Raw genomic sequence first — 23,254 nt, 5'->3', positions numbered from 1 at the left:
TTTTTATTCAATTATTTATTGTTGATTAGTGCATTCCAAATTTTCAAAAATGCCTGAAGATGACGATGCCTGTTATATTCCAAGTGAAATTTTAGAAGAATCTGAAATCCTGACTGCAAATCTTCTACCACTAAAATCAAGAGATAGGTACAATAACAAGTATTCTTTATTTATTTGTCAGCAATACCTGTAGTGTGGTGAAAAATATCGTTCGCACCATGGGCAAAAATGTTTTTCTGGCTCTCAATCTTTTCTAGTCCTCGGCCTACTACCTCGGACTTGAATACTGATTTTGAGCCGGAAAAATCTCATTTTCTGCTCTAGGTGTGAAATATACTATATTCCTTAAGAAATTTTGTTTTCCTACAGTTACCTTGAAAAGTGACCATTCCTGCACTGATTACAGAACGCGAAGAATCACTTTTGCGCACTAGTGCGCAAAGTGATTACTTTGCATACTCCAGATTTGCAACATGGCAACACAAAATAGTTAGTGGGCTATATGGATGAATGGTACGCGAAAGCCAAAATTATGTTGGTTAGAATGACTGTGTTTGGATGAGAATCATTTCAATGGCTACATTTATGATAAAATCTCATTCTAGAAATCCAAAATAAGAATAATGTTCATGTAAATCATAATTTAATAATTACTTCTCATCATTTAATAATAAATAATGTTTCTTTTCTATTGATAATTATTACTGCAACTGCAAGCAATGAGAAATGTACTCTAGCAAATACACATTATGAAATTTGAATTTTGAGGTTAAATAATTACCATTCATTGATATCCATGTGAATAAAAAAAACTACAATCAAAATTCTCTGGTGTCCATGTTATTTTTATTAATATTTTCAGGCTACTTTGAGCATTTTTTTGTAATTTGAGAACGTAAATCTAAAATAATTTCTGGAAATTGTTTTTAGATAGGTATTTGGAAAGATGGAACAAACGTAGTTACGATTTTTTCCGCTAAGTCGCGTGCCTTTCGGTTCTTCATACCTCCATCATTCAAAGCAGCCGTTGGCATATGTATTTTGAATGCAAATTTGTTGTTTCTTATTTGATTTTCGTAATAATTTGTGTAAAAAATGGATGTGGATAGTGTTGAATGTGATTGTGGAAGTGAGACACAATAGTAGGCAGCTGCAGTAGCTCATAAAATTGACTCATAATTGAAGGAAAAAAATTAACATACAAGAAAGAAGAATATTTGAATTCCACTTTTACTCTCCAAAAAAGCTGAGTTAGAAAACCCTGTAAATACTATATCTAAAGCGAAATGAGTAAAACTATATCATTTCATACCTATGTAGAAAGGAATTATTTTTCAACATCAATCATATTATTTTTGTTATTATAATCTTCATTATAGTACTAATTTATGATTTTTTGTAGATGGGATGAAAATAATTGACTCCTGGATAACTCTGAAATATCACGTCTATTGTCATTTCTATTAACTTCTGAACATTTATGTGTGTAATGATTGCAATACTTCATAATAAGCAATTCAAGTGCCACAATATAACGCTCAAAAAAATTTGATGAATTATGAGACATTTTTACCTTTAATTACCTATTTTTTACATTCAATGGTAACTGTAGGAAAAATTTAATGTGAAATATGTGCGCAAAGTTCCTCTGCTGCACTCAAGAAACCATTCCGTTTCTTAAACCATAAAACCATAAACGTTTCTTTCGGTGCAGCAAACTATCACTTTGCGCACTAGTTGCACAAATAACTATTTCCACTCAGAGAGCGGCAAAGTGAAGCCAGAAACAGAGCTATGAACTGGTTACAGTAGGTAAGAATAGTTATGTTGTGAGTGGCTCTGGATGAAGAACTGAATATTTTTATTTAGACTGGGCTTGAAACTAATATTCTATGCTTTGAACTAAAGACGAGGGTCTAATACCTGATTTTTATTTTCGAAAAAAATTTTAAGGCTGATGTTGGCATCAAAACCATACCATTGAATGAATATGTTATATAGTGATGTCCACGTTATAATGGCAGTGGATAAAGATCGAAGAATAGTGATATCGTCTCTGCATTAATTAATTATATTTCCACACCGTGAAAAACATAATTGGCATCGTTGTGGACCTAGAAAAGGATAGTACCACCGGCTTTGTCAAATGATAGGCAAAACCAAAGTAGATCGAATGCTGTCATTTTAACGTGAACCTCAGTATATGTAATAGATGACAAAACGCTCACCTGTAGCGCTAAAAGAGAGAGCAAGCGTATTACATAAAAATATTCTCCTGAGAGAGAGTTGTAGTGTCAGAGCAAACAGCTGTTTACAAAACAAAAGCAGAAACATTCATGAATAATCTGTCCGAAAAACGATCATATGTGCATGTGAGTAGTGATCGTAGTCGTGACCTCATCATGTCAAAATATATCATAACCTTTTGATTTAAAAGCATTGACAACAACTTGTTTTGACAAATATAACCTCTCATTACAGATATCTGATTCTCAGGAAAATTATTATACTTGTCTTTTGTTTATTTCTACGTTCGAATACATTTTCCATTAGTGACGTAATAACAACACCTTGAACCTCCTCAGAAACTTGTTTTGGGTGTTTTCCTTATACATTTTCTTTGTTCTATTTTCATCAGTGTAACCACATTGCTGTACTGAGTACCGAGTATTACGGCTTAAATGTTGAAGCCGAAATGGTATCGCAATTTGTACCAGGATCTTGCGCCCGAACAGAACTACATTCAGAAATTGAACTGTCACTATCATGCAGGTATAATATTATTATATTCTTACCTACTTATTATGTTAGAAATTCAAATAATTCCACCAATACTTTTGTAAAGATTTTTTCTTGAGCGTTCAAGGATTCTGAAAGTAATTTTAGTATTTTATGTAATCAGATTGAATTTTTTAAATTACTGTAAACACTTTTTAGCTTTGAGCAGCATCTAAACAGAGAAACATCAATAACTCAGTATCTTCTAGTAGCATTAACTGTCGCGGAATTGAAAATGTATTAGACTCAAATTTAGAATTTTAAATTTCTTGTTTCCCCAAAAACTAGTAGTTGGTAGTCGCTTAGACTCTACTTGAACGAGTACAAGTCTTTTGTTTTTTTACTCGTTATCCGGAAAAAAGTAAATATGACTTTTGTTGGTAGGGAGTCCCTTGCGGGAAGGTCCCACCGCCTGAATATTTAATTTAAGCCCTCAATGTGCCTTACGACTGTCATACTTAAGCCGGGATCGAGCCCATATCCGATAACACGGGAGTGATCTGGTTGAAAACTTTTGGTAATGAGAGGGTATGAACCCGGGTTCTCTATGCTGCTACGCAAGCACTCTATTCACTAGACACTAGACCACGGATTATGTTAGCCGGAAGCAATGTCTGTTAGAAAAATAAATATGTTAAGAGACAATGCATTATGAAGATGCGCAAAATAAATTCAGGGCGTCTTAAGGTGCCCCTATAGTTTGGGTCTTAGGCTTCTATAAGCCTAATTATTGTCTTCGTGTGCAGCATGTTTAACAAAATTAAAACTTTTGGATCTTTTCACTACTTATGAGATGAACAACAACCTTGCACTATTTTTGTTGTTCCCATATTCTTTATATTACCTCAAATCTAATATGAGGGTTTGGAAATTAACGGGGTTCGGTTTTTATAATAATGATCACATTCTTCTACAGTTGTTAACCTATTTTTTTCTGTAGATAATGTAGCAAAAATACCATAGATAAATGAAATTTCTGTAGATAAATGAAAATACCATAATTATAGAATCTTGAATAATTTCCATCTCTGTTAATGAATAACAATATAAGTAACAATCATATTCTGTACATGTACTTTATTTATTGTTTCACAGTGAGGGTGTTTTTCATATAGGTCTAAAATTAATCATACTATTATTGACATTCCAGGTTTTGCAATTTGTTTAACGTACGGTAACGTTTTCGGTAATTAAAATTGCTTAGTATTTCTGTTTAACATTGTTATTAATTGCACCCACCATCAAATTATTCGTTTTCGGCCATTACACATTATAATGATTGTCCTTTTTCAGGGGTCTACCAAAAATGGACATACTGTCAATGTCGGACCCAATGTGTGTAACGTACACGCGGCCGTTCGGAAAGGACAAATGGATCGAATACCACCGCACAGAGTATGTGTCCAATTGCCATGATCCCGACTTTACTTCGAAAATTGTGATGCCTTATCGGTTCGAAGAGCAGCAACTGTTGCGGTTCGATGTCTATGATGTAGACGACAACAGCTCCAATCTTGATAATCATGATTTCATTGGTACAGCATCCTGTACCCTGGGACAGGTGGTTGCTAGTGGCAGAGTGAGTCATTAAATTACATTTTTACAACCATCATTAATTTTTTGTTTAGAATAATACCTAAATGAGTAGTTCATGAGAGCTTTGATAAGTTAGGGTGATGATAATGTATGTTAAATTTATATACAGTTTTAGGTGGGCTTCTAAGAAACTGTTCCTTTTGTTTGAGAGAGGACCATAGTATTCAGGGTTGAAGCTCTTCTATCAGATACCCACATCCGTGAGTAGTTTAGAAGATGTTGGGATGCTTTCGAGAACTCTGTCTTAAAGGCTGGCAGATAGAGTACCCTACACATTGGGTGAATGCTGTGAAGCTGTTAGGAACCAGCTAATAATATTCAGTACTAATTGTCATTTTCCCCCTAATATCGGAATATGAAAGAATTTTTGAAACATGATCGTAGCATCGTACATACTAGTTTAATGCAAAAAAGAAATCAAGAATGCAGCCATTTGAATGATTTTTAGAAAAATTAATTAAAATTTGGTATTCACGTATTAGTTTAAAAAAAATAATATTGTTCGGGAAGTTACTTTCATATTGAAATCGCACTTGAGGTAGCCTAATCATTTCAAATTTGTAATAACTTTTATGAATATAAATATTGACGCGCTGAACCCAGGAATACCAACGAACTGAAAGTTGAAAATATTATAGAAACTACTTATTCGTAGGTCTGCTATCTACGTAACTTCCTTCATAAGATATTCGATTTGAGTACATTCCTTCACCAACCTCTAGATTTATTTTTATTCTTTGAAAATTGCTATTCGTAGAAATTCAGGTACAATTATTATTATTTAACGAAAATCCTAAATAAATGCTGTAAATCACCCCGAAGACTTCTGCTACTGCAGACATTGACAACAGGGTTAACAGCTAGATGGAAATTCGATGAGAACTACTATTCAAAAATTAAGCAAAATATTTAGGATTTTCGTTAAATAATAATAATTGTATATTAATTAGCATTTGAATAAATGCATTCTCTATTTAATTCCATTTGGAAATTCAGCTAGTCTAATAGTTTTATCCAGTTTCATCTAGTTTTAACTATTTTTTCTCATAACGTTTTTCTATTTTTTTTTAAATTGTATAATGGAATTAATATGAGAAGATGATATCTGGTGCTTCCAATCATGGTTGTTGTAATTTATTTATTATTTTTACAAGAAAGCATTGACCGAGGGAGAAAAACTAGGGACACTTCTTATACTATTTCTCTCATAAATTCAGATAACATTTTAAGAGTCCGAAATAGGGTTATGATTTCACTCTTCTAAAATTTAGTCTTCATTTTTACTCAAAAACTGTAAATTTTTAATTTTGACGGTTGAGAAACCGTAATGTAATGAATTAACTATTAGTTTGTTTTTGCTTTAGGTGAAGTTGGCTCTAACTGACAGAGGTAACACTGACCACGGTCAACGCGGCTTTCTCTTGATAAATGCTGAACAAGTATCGAATGAAAGGAATGACCTATTGACCTTTAGATTCAGTGGTCACAACCTGGACAAAAAAGACTGGTTTGGACTCTCCGATCCGTTCCTGGAAATTTATAAAGCCACTGAGTCGGGTGACTACATCCTAGTTCATAAAACTGAGGTGAGAATAAATCATCAATCTACTGTATCACTATTCAACCACAAACTGTGGGATTACAGCCATTTTATATTTACCCTTTGTCATTTTAATGTAATTTATTGCATAACATTGAAGAAAGAACAATGAAATTATTGCCTCATCCAAAGCCAATTGCTCGGTAATTGCTTTTTAATTTTATGCCTACAGATAAAATTTTAATAACATTGGAATTTACAATGTCGACCATAGTAGAAAAAATTATGTTGCTTATTTTCTTTCATTTAAGCATGCAAGCTCTTTTTTCCAAGACGTCACCGGCACGCAAACTATGGTTTTGCTGGTGTCGCCGAATTAGTATATATATTATGTTGAAAAATTATATTTCTTATTCTAAAATATTACATTTGTAATTTTTATTTGATTTTAAACGCATTTTGTAAGGCAATAAAATTTGATTTGATTTTGAATTGAGACAAATAATAAAGTAAATTATTATCCTATAGTAAACGGTTGTTTGGAAATTGCCGTAGAATATCTGCTATCCGTATTCCAATTTCCTATAATATTGAAACCAATTAAATAAAATATTGTACTTTCTTGTTGATTGCATATTTTTTAAATTTTAACCTAGAAACTTACTTTAGGCCTACTTTTTAAAAATGAGATTGATTTGCTTTTAGATCTTTCAAAGCGGTATTCTCATTGTTGGATAAATTTATGTGGTAATAATTCCAACTTTCTTTTGATAGGTGATGAAGTAATGCAAAATGAAATACGCTCATAAATCTAGTCCAGTTATCAACAACAAACACTATTCTATATACAGTAATTAACACGTTGGCTGCCGGAGGGAATCTAGTAAACATTCCTCAGAGGCCGGGCTACTTTCACTAGACTGCCTTATGGCACTGACATTGTAAATTCTCATAAATGACACTACAGAAAACAAATCTCACTCTACACTACAAAATTTCTCTAAATTTATCTCGAAAATTTTTCTATAATTAAATCAACACAGGCTGTTCTGTGTTGACTTGCTAGCAGATAGATGGGAAGAAATCTTTTCAAAACTCCAAAAGTACTGAGAAAACATTTTTCTGTAAAGATTTCACGCGGTGAAAAATCTACTGCATGTTTTTGTTATGCATTACTCATGTCCGATTCCCCAAAGATATTCGAACATGGTTAAATCAGATACGCTTCACAACGAGTGCATCGGGACATATGATTTCTATGGCGATTGTTACTATCGATAATTTCAGAGCGGGAGAGCACACTTATCTTACTCGGCTTGACCATGTTCAAGTCTCTTGACCCAGCTTGGTGAAACAGGGTATGAGAAATGTATTTTAATGTAGTGTAATTTCCAAATTCCTTAACAAATTTCAGGTCAAAATTAATTTGTAGATCAAATCAATCTCAACTTTCAATTTTTCACTAAATAAATAATGAACTAAAATACATTCTGTATCATAGCTGCCTCGAGAGAAACTACTTGGTAAGTGCTGTTTTCCGTTTTCCTGTTCCGAGTTTTCCATAGATCTCCACCAGTACTAGTTCTTGATATTTTTAGTTGGTGATTTGTAGTAACCAAGTTATATAGTCAATTATTAATTAGCTCAACACTCCCAATTTTATTACTGCTAATGCAGCATAACCTTAATGGAAAGTAACTGTATTTAGTAGGCAATTCCTAACTAGCGCACATAGCGAACGGTACTCTATCGCACGAGTTATATTATTTGTAACATGTGGTTTCCCAAATAGAGTAATTTTAATAAGAGTGCTCGTTCAATCACAAATTCAATTTCTATAATTGAGATCCCAATTTTACTGTCTCACATTTAGCACGTACCCAGTTTGCCATGGATTTTTCAGAACCACCTATTTCGTGAATTTATATACAAGTGTGATGTATATTCAAAGTGAGTCCCACCTCGTAAAGTGTAAATATACGAAAAAGAAACCTCAAAAAAGTGCTTGTTATCATATACCAGAATTGTTCAAAACCCACAAGTAATTTGTAAGACACAAAATCAGAGTTCACCTCGACACTTATTATGATCAAAACAAGTCATAATCGTTGAATTTATAAGCGTTGTAATTCAACAATTTAAGACAAATTTCAAGTTTTTAAGTCGCATCATAGGTGTAATTTTCTTCTGGTAAATCCAACCATATGATGAATGTCTGTTTGTCTATTAACACATATTTTTTGTAGAAAGACATATTCCTAATAAAGTACAATTATCTCGTTTTCTTTAGATTGTCGTTCTGTTCAGGGTCTCAAGATTCAAAAAATATGTTGTTACTCTATTCCTGTTTATTAAAAATGTTCTATAATTTCAAAAATAATAACTTGTTAATTTCTTGAACTTTACACCTCAGATCAGCATTCATTCATAGTCTGTGTTGAATGCGAATTTCACATGATCTTGTCCAAATTCAAGTTTGTTTTACTGCTGATTTTGGTTTGTCACACTTTCCGTTTGCAACCCACTCAGGTTTTTACTCTCTTTTGTATTCCATTTGGGTTTTTACTCTTTCCTCTAGTGTGCCATTCAATTTCCACTTTTCCCTACACTGCACTGCACCCTTATTAGATCAGCTGTAAGGTACTAACAGCAAAATTGAGTCGTTGTGGCGAAGGCAATCGATGTCAATATTTTTGTAAAAACAAACACATTGCAGTGAATGGACGTGAACACATCAAGCGTGACTTTTGCCTGTTCTCTCTCTTCCATTCCCGACAATTTGCTTGTTTTTACAATGGATGCCGACATTAATCACCTTCACAACAACTCAACCGCTCAGCTCGTACTATTATTGAATAGTTATGTCAAGGTTGTGTGTTAAGCTGGGTTTACACCAAAGTTATAAACAAAATGTTAATAACATATCCTTATAGATTCTATTAGATTGATCGAAACTTGACAAACACATATGTTCATCATGTGTATGATAAGATAATTATGTTCAATCTAATAGAATCTATAAGGATTAAGTTATTAACATTTTGTTATTAACTTTGGTGTAAACGCAGCTTTAATAGACTGTGTGAATGATTTCATTCAACAGTGAATTCCTAATAATTTTGTATGTCTTAACACCTACATACATGTATTGTTGTATGAATTTGGAATGTATACGAAAATGAGTGTGTATCTCGCTGAATAAATGTATAAAATGTTCTGAATTGATCAAATGTTGTCTAGTTGTGCAAGTAGTTGAATACCTGTTTGTAAAGCATCAAATTAGTATTGTTCTACAAGCATTAGACAAGAAAAATTAAATTAGGCAATTGAGTTTCAAGTGTTGGTTTTATTAAAAAAGTATTTTGAAGTGAATCTTTTCGAATATATTTTTGAAACCCATCTCTAGTAAGTCGTGCCCGGCGCATATTAGCAAACAGTTACTGATGGAAAGCTCACGAATTTGTCTTAGGTTTTGTTTGGAAGCATATTATGGTATCGTGAGTTCTCAATTAGACCATTATAGTTAAAAATAATTTGAGCCTTATTCACATCTACAACACCAGACAGACAGAATACGTAGCATATCCGACTGAAAATCATTCTTTAATGTGATTTGAAAGAATGTCTGGTGTAGCTTGATGTAAAGGTCATCATTGAGTATATAATGCATCAATATTCTAAAACGCTACCTTGCAACCTGTCGCACGATGATAACTCAAACATTGATAATTTATTATCAAAGAATAATAGTAATTTCGGAACTCTTCATTTGAATTAAAAGCATGGAATACACTTGGAGAAACCTCATACGAATAGAATTTCTGTGTAGTAGTTAATATGATATTGTATTAATTTTACATAGGTACTGTAGATATTAAGTACGGTAGGTAACTTGAAATTTTCATAACCACATAAAAAGTGCAAGTAGTTGGTGTGCATAGATGTTGAATCATTATCGTTAATCTTCCATTCAACAGATTATTGGATTGTTAATGGTGTAACAATCAAAACTAGCTTATGATTGTTGAATAGAACGACTGGTAAAATATTTCAAGTGGAATAGATTGAGCATGAAAATATCTACAATAAATATGTTCAGTAACATTTTCACCTAAAATTGAAAATAAGCTCGAAATTTGAGAAAATGTGATTATTCAATTGCAAACTGTTGGCAACTGTTGATTCTATTAAATCATTCACTATGAAGAGATAGCAGACTTCGTGTACCTCCAGCGTTATTGGCCTGTCACCAGCTGGCTCATATCTTTGAATAGTAGATTCGAGATGCACGTGAACACTAGCGTCAGGTGATCAATTTTCATAACGGCAAGGAAAGTTGTGTGAGTGCGCCACACCAGATTTTTTGGAAACAATCCAGGTTTTTTCTGTAGAAGTGAATGTATTCAACATAATACATGATTGATTTCATACATTTGTCAATTTTATTGATGTCATGCCGATTATTTATTCATCAATGTATCAGATAAACTAAACAAATACAATATTCAGAAAAGAAAAACAGATAATTGTTCAAAACTTATATTTCTCAATTTTGTCAAGAATAGACCAAATATGTTGCAATCCTCCACCCTTTCTTGTTCCACTATTCTCTTTATTTTGTTTTATTGTGATTGTTGTTGTTTGCATGTATTATTTTTGTATTAAACTTGTATGTGTGTATGAATAAATAAATTGAAATTGAAAAAAATGTAAGTTATGTCCATATAAATTTCTACACTAAATAATATCAAATTTACAAATGGAAATTAGACTGGCTGGCCGCTATGGCTTCGTATAAAATGAGCGCTCCTATCCAGAGATTGTTAGTTTGGTGTAAGGGTAAGCATTCATGACTGGCAATTAGGAGGTACTGGGTTCGATTCCCCGGCTGACAAATGAGTTTTGAATAGTAGCGCTCATCGAATTTCCATCTAGCTGTTTACCCTGTTGTCAATATTTGCAATAACATAAGTCTTCGGGGTAAATTACAGCATTTAATTTGGATTTTGGTTTAATAATAATATCAAATTTTATTACCTCAATAAACGAATATGAATATAATGCTCACTTCTACCAAAGTTAATATTCTTCTATGCTTCTATATTTTTCTACCTTCTAAGCTTCAAAAAATTTCAATAACTTCGCAGACATTTTCTAAATTTGCATTGAATGCTGATGTACCTTTGCAGGTTAAGAAGTGGACGTTGAATCCGAAATGGGCCGAATTCAAGCTGAGCGTTCACTCGCTGTGCAACGGGGACGAAGATAGGGACTTGAAGGTGCAGTGCTACGACTGGAATTGGAGCGGACATCACAGCTTCATCGGCGAGTTTCACACCAATCTCAAGACGTTGAAATGTAATAGAGGACCTCTAAATTGTTACCAATGCGTCAATCCACGCAGACAGGTAAGTTTCATTTATTCAACCTGACATCTTTGTACTCTAGTAAACTGAATCTTCAATAATTATTATAAAGTTGAAAATTACATATTCCAGGTGATATAACTTTTACTCTCGTGAACCTAATTTTACAATTTCCAAATTATAAATTATATATTCGGGGTGATATAGATGATATAATTCTTGGTTAGATAATAGGGTATTTTTCAAAAAACAATAACAGTAAATACTGTTGCTATTAATTTATAGCGAATAAGAGTTATTTTCTAACCTAGACTAGGTTTGATTTGCATGGTGTTGAATCAGCTAATCTTAGTGTGGGTTATGTAAAATTATTGTCCTGACTTATCTCATAACTGGAGTCCTTAGGACGTCATCTTTAGAAAAAATACTTTTTTTATTACTTCCAATTTTTGTAATTCATACTCAGTGGCGTTAAAACTTCAAACTCTAATATTTGTGTGCACTTATAACGAAGGAAGCAATATTTTCATTAATATTTTTTATCGATTAAAATGTTTTTCATCTCAAAAGAATTATTCTTGAGAGAATTATATTATTTTTTCTAAATAATAACCTCAGAGTATACAAAATTTATGTACCTTCACATGAATAAAAAATTTGGATTCACTAATGAAATTTCCAATTCAAATTAAGAATGATCTATATCATCAATTAATTTGATCAATATCCCATGTAAGATGTATTGGTTTTTTCTGGCAGGCAGAGAAAGGAAGTCTTTATAAGGAATCTGGTTTTATAACGCTTGATTATTTTCGACTGGAACCAATCTACAAATTCTTGGATTACATAAAAGGCGGAACAAAACTCAACTGCAGCATAGCTATCGATTTCACAGGTTCGTTTAGATCAATATAGAAAATAATTTCTATACATTTCTTATTTCAAAAAAGATCGTAGTGGATTTTTTATAATATTTAAGAGTATTAGATCTGATTTTAATATTTATGTACGTTTATGCATTCATATGATTGAATTTAGACTAATTTTGTAAGCAATTACTTTTACATCATATAGTATTGGGTATTGGCTAATAACTAGAACTTGATGATTCTCATTTATTTTTGGATTGTATTATCCTTTCTCCCTTTTAACTGTATGTAGAAACTGTTATTTTAATTGTTGAATTGTAGGAAATATTTCAATCCTATATAGGGAATTCAACTAACTACGCCACCTGACCCTGAAAAAGATTTCATCCACCTCAACTTGCATTAGCAAATTTTAACATCGTATTGACTGGCTAGTGTTTCATTAAATGTGATGCTAATATTTAGTTCTAATAATAATTTTAAGGGTTCATAATAATTCATTATTAAGTTGGGCATAAAAATTCAGGCTTTGATTCCCGCTTGACTGAATATTTTTGTTCGTAGATTTTCCCTCAAGAGAAAAAGATATATAGATTCATAGATCATAGATTTTCCTTCTTCTTCATGAGATTGAAGTTTTAGAAAGTTAGTGGAAATGATATTGCAAATTCTTTTACCGCCTTCTGTAGTGTAGTAGATAGCTGTGATTCAAGTCATCCCCCTATATCTGATAAAATAATAATTGTCGATTCTTGTTAATAATGATCAACTATATCACTATATCTCAAATAGAAAAATCAAAAAAATATTTATCATATCATAGTTTGATAATACATTTTTATAATTAAGATTAAATATTTTGATAGTTCATAATATTTCTACATATAGCCTGCAGATAATCTGGCAACGGTGTCGAACTAGAAAAGGATTGAGCTTTCTGCTTTGTCTAATGGTAGACAAGGATAGAAAACCAATGTTAATCAGGTGCTGAATTTATGAATCTCACTATAATAGTTATTCAGTTATTCCCTTTCTTGCCAATATTTGCAGATGCAGAAGTCTTATTTGTGTGTAATCTTCTTATTAATGAGGAATATTTTTGTTGAATAACAACATACACTAACTGAATACACATACACTAACAACATAGCGAATAACAACTTAGCAATATTATATTTCCTTGTGTACAATAAATTGAATATTCATTTTGTCACTGATTAGTCTACTGATGTAGCTTAGTTTGAATCTAATAAGAGTGTAACGACTTTTTTCAATTTCCAGCGTCAAATGGAAATCCTTCAGATCCTGTGTCTCTGCATTATACAGCCGGCGTGAGGCAAAATTGCTACGAACAGGCGATCCTCGAAGTAGTCTCTATCATCCAGGACTACGACAGTGACAAAGCATTTCCAGTGCTGGGATTTGGAGCTCGACTACCTCCCACTGGAGCCGTCTCTCACGAGTTCTTTGTCAACATGAGTCCTACGAATCCATATTGCTATGGTGTCAGTGGTAAGTGATCATCGGATTCATTTATTGGATTCTTAAATTAGATTTACAATGGGAGCACACGAGAAAGTCCCAAAGATTTCTTCCCAATCCAGAGAATTACTATAAGAACAATATAAAGAGTTAAAATTGACTGAAAGAACCCCATGTTGAAAAAAGGATTATGAGAAACAACTAAGATATACTGGAATACTAATTACAGTATAATATGAGAAACTAATTGATTGAATTAAGTTATTTATGCAGATCACTATATATACAGGCTTATACGCAGATAAATAGTTTACAACATAGCTTACTCCAAATAAAATAAAAAAATAAGTATGAATTTGAGAATATTAAACAATATACGATAAAATTCAATTTGAAACTACTATAATATTGTGTGTATCTACACATGAATTGGTAGAGATTTCAACAGCTATTAAGAGCTAATAATAAAAACTAATTAGAGAAGCAACTATGAGAATAATCTAGGAATAAGAAGGTGAATGTTTCTATAAAACTACAAATTGAAAGAAGTTAAACTTGATACGCCACTCTATGTAATGATGCTGAAGTCTAGCGTAGGAAAATAGATGTCTACATTGGGTGAAGCTGCTTACATGCTCTCTTGAACTGACTGGGAATCATAAGAAAAAGGTCTAGGTGAAAGGTATTAAACAGATTCATTATGCTGTTGATTGGAGAATTAAAGTGACTATTAGAGTGGGGAAGAAACTTGAAAATGAAGCGCCGTGAAACTGAAGACACGTGTATATGTTCAGTAATGAAAGAATATAGGACGATTGAACACAGTTTCAATTTATTATAAAGAAACAGAAGCAATTTACAGCTCCTAGATGCTTTAAGGAGTTGAATCACAATCACAAATGTGGCTCTTTTAATTCAGTATAAAGTTTTTGTTCTTCTTGAAATGCCCATTTCAATTTTTATTAGGATTCCAGCTATATTTCTGTTCTTCAAGTATGTTATTCAACATTACATCTTTAAAGATGTATTGGGTCGTTCAATGATTTCCATTAGTTTCTTCAGTGACACTAAACACATTTGTCTGCTTATTGTAGGTGTTCTGGAGGCGTATCGCACTTGTTTGCGACAAATTCAGCTGTACGGACCAACCAACTTTGCTCCGGTCATCAGACACGTGACACAGTTCGCGAACACCTACCGGGACGGCAGTCGATACTTCATCCTGCTCATTCTTACCGACGGAGTCATCACCGATATGAATGAGACCATCAATGTCAGTCACTCTTTCATTCATTGATAGTAGTATCATTCTTTCATTCATAGTAGTATTACTATTCATTCCATAATACTAGTACCAATATCGATGTCAGTGCTAACCTGAAGAACAAAAATTGTCTTTAGAAAAAGTGACTTTAAGACTCTGCTAGACACAGCCTTCCGACGAACTCTTCATTAACCGACCTTTCTCTCGTCACTAAACTATAGCACACTTGGTTGAAACTTGTTGTGTTTATTTTGAAACGTCATTGTACATATAGTTTGATAAATTCATTTGTTATGAAAACACAAAAATGTAGTCCAATATTACGAATTTATTTGGAGAAAAACACAAACATGTTTCAACATATATTTGTGTTTTCATTAAGCATCTCATTAAATTAATTAAGTAGTGATCCTTTATGGATAGAGTACTTGTTTAGCAGCTCATAGATCACGGGTTCAAACATTACCAACCAGGTCACTCCCGTGTTATTGGATGTACACGTTAATTGTTGGTCCCGGCTGAAGTATGGCAGTCGTAAGGCCCATTGTCGTTTTGAATTGTTTATTCATTCATTTTATCGATTTATTTATTTATTGTACAAAACACTGTAATCATAATGTATCGGATAGGCACGTTAATTGTTGGTCCCGGCTGAAGTATGACAGTCGTAAGGGCCATTGACGTCTTAAATTGTTTGTTCGTTCATTTTTATCTATTTATTTATTGTGCAAAACACTAATCATAATAAAACAACTAATAAAAAGTATTTCTAGTGTAACTAGTATAATATAATAGAAAAACTAGGCTGAGCTGTACCATTATTCTCCAAATTTTGATGTTGTCTAATGTTGTCCAATATCAATTTATTATACTTCGTGTAAATCTTCTTCAGACTTGGAGGAATTTGCGGCGCAGAGAAATGGAGGGAGATCAGCCAATTGCAGTGATGGATTGAGTCATAGGTGGAAGCGTAGTTGTCAATTTGTCGATTAGAGTCAGTCGAGTCTGTGATTGCAGAGAGGAAACTTCCTAAGTTTAACATGAGCGCTTGAATACTCACTGGAAATTAGAGAACGCTGGCCGATACACAACGGCAACATAGCAGCCGTTGTATCCCTGCCACTGTGTGCCTTCTCTGCTGCGCATGTCCATTCCAAGTCGGAAGTTAATTTGAACGAAGTATAGGTTATGAAATCACACATCACTGCTTCGCCACTCTATAAATTACAGTATATATTCAGGTGAGGTGGGACCTTCCCGCAATGGACTCCCTACCAACAAAAGCTATATGAATTTACTATTTAGGGCCGGTTTCAGAGCTCAGGATCTATAAGTTTTTTTTAAAGAGCTATAAGTTAGATTTTTGTTAAATCCTTGACTAGGAAAGAGGCGAGAATCTAATTCAAGTCCTGGACTTATAAGACCTTCACTCAGGAAGCGAAATAATAAACTCCAGGGTCTAATGTGATCTCTAAACTCCAGGGTCTATTTGAGTCCTCGACTAAGTTAACGCTCTGACTCGGAAAGAGAATTTTCTGACTCCAGAGTTAAGAGTTTGAATTGTTTACACTATACAAAAGAGAAAACTCCTGTATCTTGGACATCTAATGAGAAGCCACAAATATATAACTCTGCAGACTATAGTTCAAGGAAAAATCAGCTGAAAAAGGAGTGTTGGAAGGCGAAGTGTTTCCTGGCTTAAAATTTGAGGGATTGGTTTGACTGCAGCAGAAAAGACTTGTTTCGAGCGGCAGTGAATAAGATCCGGATTGCTGTGCTGTTAGCGAACCTCCGATAGGAGACGCACTAGAAGAAGAAGAAGAGTTTAAAGCCAGTTAAAGTCTAGAACTTAGCTAAATCCCGAGCTCGGAAACCGGCCCCTACTATTACAACTCACTAAACACAGTGTAACAAATAAATCTGTTAATATGAATTTGTGATTACAGGCGATAGTAGCAGCATCGACTCTACCTTTGTCGATAGTAATAGTGGGGGTGGGCGACGCCGATTTCAGCGCGATGGAGCGTCTCGACGCCGACAAAGAGGCGCTGTGTTCGCAGCAGGGTGTGCGCGCGGAGCGCGACATCGTTCAATTCGTGCCGTTCAACCGGTTCATCGCGTGCGGCAGCCCGCACACGGCACGCCAGCTGCTCGCCAAAGAGGTGCTCGCCGAAATCCCTACGCAGCTCGTCGGCTTCATGAAGTCGCACAACATTTTGCCGAAACCGCCCTCCTCCGAGCAGATTGTGCTGCCGCCGGACCCCGATCGGCTCAACTTGTGAACCATCTAGTCACTCTGTGCCAACTACTTTCTTAGTCATCGATTTTTTACCTTGAATTACTTACTTTTAAGCTAGATACGCCTGTAGGGATGTAGGGCTGCTCACATACTGACAGTTCACAAGTGTTTATTGTTATTTGAAATGGAATGAAATAATTTACTGAAAAAACAATACATATGAAAAACCAGAAATATACAGATACAGAGCATAAAATGCGTATATATTACAAATTTAGAAAGAAATAAAAATTCAAGTATCCTTTTTCTTAAACTGTTTACTTACATATTTCGACAGAGGGAAATAAATTTGAAATTGCATTTATTCAAATGCTGATTGATGAATAATTATTTTTAATTGATGAATATTTTTTTAAATAAATATTAATATAGTGAATTTGCAATTACCTTTTTTGTTAGGGCTAATCTTAAATGGAAAGAAATAAAAATCCAAGTACCCTTTTTTAAATAGTGTTTACTTACGACATTTTTTTCATTATTTCACATAAATGTCGAAATATATAATTATTATTAAACGAAAATTCAATTAAATGCTGTAAATAACCCCGAATTTCCATCTAGCTGTTTAACCTGTTGTCAATATTTGTAGTTGCAGAAGTCTTCGGGGTTATTTACATCATTTAATTGGCATTTTCGTTTAATAATAATGATACATTTCGACATTTATGTCAATTAATGAATAAAAGCAGTTCATAAGTAAACAATATTTTAATAAAGGGTACTTAGATTTTTATTTATTTCCATTTAAGAGTAGCCCTAACAAAAAAAAAGGTAATTACAAATTTCACTATATTAATATTTATTTAAAAAATCCTCAAGTTTTTCAGAATACTGTAATTAAATTTCAGTTTCTATCTCTTTGGAATTGTTGATGTGTGAAAATATATTTGAACTTGACCTCACTTTGGGAAATTTAATCGACTAAAGCTCAGTTTCTCAAATACTTATTTTATCTAATAGAACAGTGGACTTGTAGGTTTTATGGTCCATCAGATTCAATGAGTGTCCTAGTAGTTATGGCGAAACTAGTAGAGTTGGCGAAATCATATTTATCTAAAATATTTAATCTAAAGATCCATTACATTTATTGGTAATGAGCAATATATTATTTATAATGAGCCATATAATTATATTTATTGGTTCATCAGATTTAATGAGTGTCCAAGAGCAGGGCCTAAATTTTAATTCGGAAGTGTAGATGTTTAAAGCTTAAGCCTGTTTTATTTTTCTCATAAATATTGTGAAATTGCATCAATTATGGTAGCTAAGGGGTGATACTAACGTGACAGAAACTGGATAAACTCATAAGTTTCACGGTTTTCGCTGCACGTGAACAATACTTTGCCTCATTATGAACAAATATCGAAGACCGAGCTTCGCTCTGGAGTACAAAAGCATAAAAAATGTATTACGAAAGAAGAAATTATAATAATATTCATAGTTCATACAGAAATGCTCTATCTGTTCACAGTGAATTGAGATTAATTCCCAGAGGAATGCAAAATTTTTCCTCACAAAAGCCGATTAAATTTTAATAATCCTGATTAATTTCACGTAAACCAAATCAGAGAAGACCATTTCAAAAAGATCATTCTACTGGAGTTAATCAGGATTGAAAATAACCCGTCTTTTTTGCAACCGGCACTAAGTACCTGATTGAATGATTACAAAAGTTCAACAGCTAAGTCATAATTTTGACACAGTCCCACACACATGAACTCGCTCACTCACTTCCATCATCAAAAGACGACGAAATAATTATTATCAGCTGTTTTTCCAAATATGGATAATAATTATCCTTTTAATGTCCTTCAGCGAGTTTTCCCAGGGATGAGACTTCGAATTTTCATATGATAAACCTACTATGTTCTGAATTTCGTGAGAATCGTTAGAGCCGTTTTCGAGATCTGGTGAAATACAAACATAAAAACAGAAATTGCTCGTTTAATAGTATAGGAGTATCGGGTCACCGATCTTCGCTCGTTATTTTTATTTATTGATAAACAGAACACAATTCTCTAAAATGATCGTGTTTATATTTCACAGCTGGCTATATGTCATCTTATAAATTTCGGGGATGCGATATTTTGATTTTTCACATACTGACTTGCTCACTCACTTTTTTACTATCCACAGCTGTTTCAGCCAAGGTTGAATTATCCTTTTAATTTCATTCAGCGAGTTTTCCCAAGGATTAGACACCTAGTGCAATCGAATTCTTATATCATAAACCTACTATGTTCCAAATTTTGTGAAAATCGTTAGAGCCGTTTTCAAGATCCGTTGAGCATAAATAATCAGTTATAAATATATAAAAATACAGAAATGTCCCGCTTGATATAATAGGATACTATTCAAATCGGTATGTTTTGAGAGAACTCAAATCTCCGTTGTGTCGCTAGACGCCATCACCCACTTGCTATCTGTATGTTAGCAGCCTTACTATCCGAATCCTGAGATTTTTCATGGTCAGTACAAACTCGAACCATTTGTACAGTATTTGTAGTTTTTTTTAAGTACCTTATAAGATTGTTAACGATTCTTGAGACCATTCTTAGCCAAGTACGCTTTGGTTGGTAACCATTAACAAAAACCAATATAAATAATTTTAGTAACTGGTAGCTAGACAAACAAATCGTACTTGACTAAAAGAATTGTTTATAGATACAGTGAACGTTTTAAATTTAAAATTTAAAATCGAAGTTTTAGTTTTAAGTAGTTCATGGCTGATGAAGCTCCTCCTCAGGAGTGAAATGCATTCCTCAATTTGCCAAAAAATAAGTGTTTTTTTGAATATTTACAAAGAAATATAGTGTCAAAACTACTACAAATTTATTATACAGAGTGAGTCATATGTATGGGAACCCTCCCATTAATTGGAGACAGTTGTAGATATAATACTGTTACTTTCAGGATGAGTTATTGATCGAATACTCTACATTTTGATGTACAAATGAATTTCAACCCCTCATAAGGGGTTGACTTAGGGGTTGTAACTTAAATATTTTAAATTTTAAAAACTAAAACTTCAATCAGCCGCCATTTTGGATTCAATTGTCATAGAACATTTTTATTGATGCCATCTTTTTTGTTTTATCATGATGTACCACACAATGGGTGCTTACATTTAAAATATTCGAGTTACAACCCCTAATTTGAAATTCAGTTGTACATAAAAAGGTAGAGTATACGACCAATAACTATATCCTGAAAGTTACAATATTATATCTACAACAGTCTCCAACTTATTGAGGGGTTCCATACATATGACTCACTCTGTACAGTGTTTCGTCATGGAAAACAAAAACAACTTATATTTTGTTGGAAAGTATTATGTATTGGTAATGAATTGTTTACAATAAATAATAAATTTGTAATCTGTTATATGATATGCTTATTTTTAATCTGGCTAAGATGGCTTTGGTTTTTCAAAACTACTCTTGTTCTTTGTAAATTCTTAATATTTTAAGGTAAATTGCTCAAACTTGATTCAAGACCTACTTTAATCTCATTGGCATGTTCAACTAGGTACTTAATTGTTTTAGTTTTCCTTGATTTTGGCCCGGTTGCACAAAAGCCTGTTAAATTTTAATAATGATTAAATTCCTCGAGAACCAATCAGAAAAACAAGAAGGCTTCTCTGATTGGTTCTCCTGGCATTTAATCGGGATTAAAGTTAACAGACATTGTGCAACTATGTGTTAGTGTTTTTTTTTGTTCTACTACACTGCCAACTCAATTTCATGTATCTATATAATAGATGTTTAGAGTTGCGGTACTTTAACACTTTGAATTCAAAATTTTGTATTGAATAAATTCAAGCTATGCGAATTGTTATCGAGTTTAAATATGTATTGTTATGTTGAATGTCTTAAATTTTTATTAGTGTACAGAATAATATAGCAGTATTTCTACCATTGGATGACTTTCTTTTGTAATCGCCCCTGATGGAGGTTGAAGATATCTAATTATTTACTTCAAGGGAGTCATAGGAACTTGATAAACAACAATATTGTATTACCTAATGAATTTCTCATTTATTATGCAAACTACTTGAAATTTAAAAAACGAAATATGCAGTAACTTACATTTTATCAAAATATTATTCCTACAGAAACTTCCTGCCAATAAGATTCTGCTAACTCTATAAATTTTACTACCATAAAATCATTAGCCTACTAATTAGGTTCTCGGTCGGGTGAAAAAGTTTTATAAGGAGCTAGAAATTTGGTGAGACACTCACCCACAGCTATCACTCCCACCGCAATCCCAATACACAGGACACTCACGTCTCTCATGATGCCGGAAAACAAACTTTTTGCAATATGGTTTTTGATCCGCTCGGTTGTTTATCGACTCCCCTCTCCACGTCAGTGTGCCAGAAGGCCAAACTGCTGCTCGTGGAAGAGTCGGTTCTCACAAGATTCGGCAAGCGGGTTTTTGCCAGGTCTGCAACAGTCCTCTGCGGGAATATATACAGGCTACCAAATATCCGGCCGTCTCCTTGCCTCGTGGAGTCGCCACATCCGTGGCCAGAGTCGTATAGACATAAGTTAGCAGAATCTTATTGTCGCTGCATTAATTCTACTTACAGTACTCTCTAAATAAAATTTTCTCACCAAAGTCTTACTACGGAAATTATTATTCTAATATCAGAGTCTTTCTCCTGAAAAATCTTAAATCTAAAACGCAAAAATCAATCAATAAAAATAAGTACTTAAATCCAACCCATGTCACACTTTATTTTCCTATCCAATAGAATAGTTTCAGCTCCCTTTCCAGTTTCAGGTTTCAATATATCCAGGAGAAGTTTTCCAGTTTTGATTATTGATTTGAGGATTATTGCAATCAGATCGCTCTAACATTTTTAATTTGACATGATGTGCTGTAAGTTAATTGGTGGTGATTCTACTCAAGCAAACATTCCAATGAATAATCCTCTTTAAATCGTCTATAATCCATATATACCTTCTTCTGATATTTTTTTTGAATCATGAGCACACTCAGGAATTTTGAACAGCGGGGTACAAAATAGACGAAAATTTGAAAGTTATTGAATAATAATTTATACCTTAGAATAAGCTTATAGGACTCATCTATGTACCTTTTTACAAAATGTATCGCTTTTGGTAACTGTAATAGAAGCAAACAATAACTCCTTGTAAGTTTTCAAGTTATAAACAGCTTATACCTAGTAAATAGTAACAGGGGGGTGCAGAAAATTATTTGCACAAAGGGTCTCCATGTTGGCGCTTATAAATAATATCTTACTGAAATGAGATCGATAATAATAGTTGTTTAGAGACTGCAAGCCGAATATTCAGTCTTTTCACTTAAAATGATAATTTGACAATATGTTTTCATGGGTAATTCTATTTGTCTTTCTTCTTCAGGGTTACTCTTAATTATAAATAAAAATTAGAAATCTAAAAGTACCCTTTTAAAATTTTAAACAGGGGACCCTATTTGTATAAGAAAATCGCTATCGCGATTGGCCATTTTTTGTATATGGGAATATGGGCTCAAGTACACTCAAGAAAAAAATTTCCATTTTTGACCAAATTTGATTTATGATGCATGATTTTGAACCGCCTTGACGAGCTGAGAAGAATGAAGTCGAGTACGATGAGCCTCTCCACTAGGAAATACTGAAATGAAGTGCATCTAACGGGTGATTCTCATCAACATGTCATTGTGAGAAATAGCTAGCATCAATTGTGAGAGGACAATGTAGTTGGTGTAGAAGGTTGAAGCTAAAAATGAGGTGTTTTTCACAATACAAGGAGCATTGTTGTAAGAGCGCTCTACCTGGTCTCAGATTGTAAAGCACAAAAATTATGCCCAGAGGGATTTTGAATTATACATCTAAATGGTAACAATTAGAAGATATTGTTGATTAAAAACTAAAATTCTCCAATAACTCCATACCGTACTAATTAGAAATAGACAGTTCCGAATGATCTCATTTTATTGAGAATTTTATGATCTAAAGAGGCGCTGTTCTGTCCGATTATACTGGATTTGGCGGAAATAGCTGAAAACTGGAAAATGAACCGAAAA

The 23,254-nt window shown here is 33.2% G+C and overlaps 1 protein-coding gene across 1 annotated transcript; it reads left to right on the top strand.

Annotated features, from left to right (window-relative positions):
• The first annotated feature begins 2,350 nt into the window (after positions 1–2,350).
• LOC111046151 (copine-8) lies at positions 2,351–18,248 on the top strand. The gene is made up of 8 exons (XM_022331648.2): positions 2,351–2,772; positions 4,072–4,357; positions 5,739–5,960; positions 11,104–11,322; positions 12,040–12,175; positions 13,431–13,661; positions 14,726–14,904; positions 16,842–18,248. Exons 1-8 carry the CDS (start codon positions 2,696–2,698, stop codon positions 17,175–17,177), a joined length of 1,686 nt encoding a protein of 561 aa, XP_022187340.1. The 5' UTR covers positions 2,351–2,695; the 3' UTR covers positions 17,178–18,248.
• Positions 18,249–23,254: the final 5,006 nt, after the last annotated feature.

Source organism: Nilaparvata lugens, chromosome 4, assembly GCF_014356525.2.
Source record: "Nilaparvata lugens isolate BPH chromosome 4, ASM1435652v1, whole genome shotgun sequence".
In the NCBI taxonomy this organism is placed as follows: Eukaryota; Metazoa; Arthropoda; class Insecta; order Hemiptera; family Delphacidae; genus Nilaparvata; species Nilaparvata lugens.
The sequence above is the reverse complement of the archived record's forward strand: the minus strand, read 5'-3'. Positions and strand labels throughout refer to the sequence as shown.

Excerpts from the sequence above, each read along its gene's own strand:
- LOC111046151 (XM_022331648.2), top strand. The coding sequence starts at position 2,696 with ATGGTATCGCAATTTGTACCAGGATCTTGCGCCCGAACAGAACTACAT. Across the intron at positions 2,773-4,071 it reads GAACTGTCACTATCATGCAG|GGGTCTACCAAAAATGGACA; the intron begins GTATAATATTAT and ends GTCCTTTTTCAG. Across the intron at positions 11,323-12,039 it reads GCGTCAATCCACGCAGACAG|GCAGAGAAAGGAAGTCTTTA; the intron begins GTAAGTTTCATT and ends TTTTTCTGGCAG.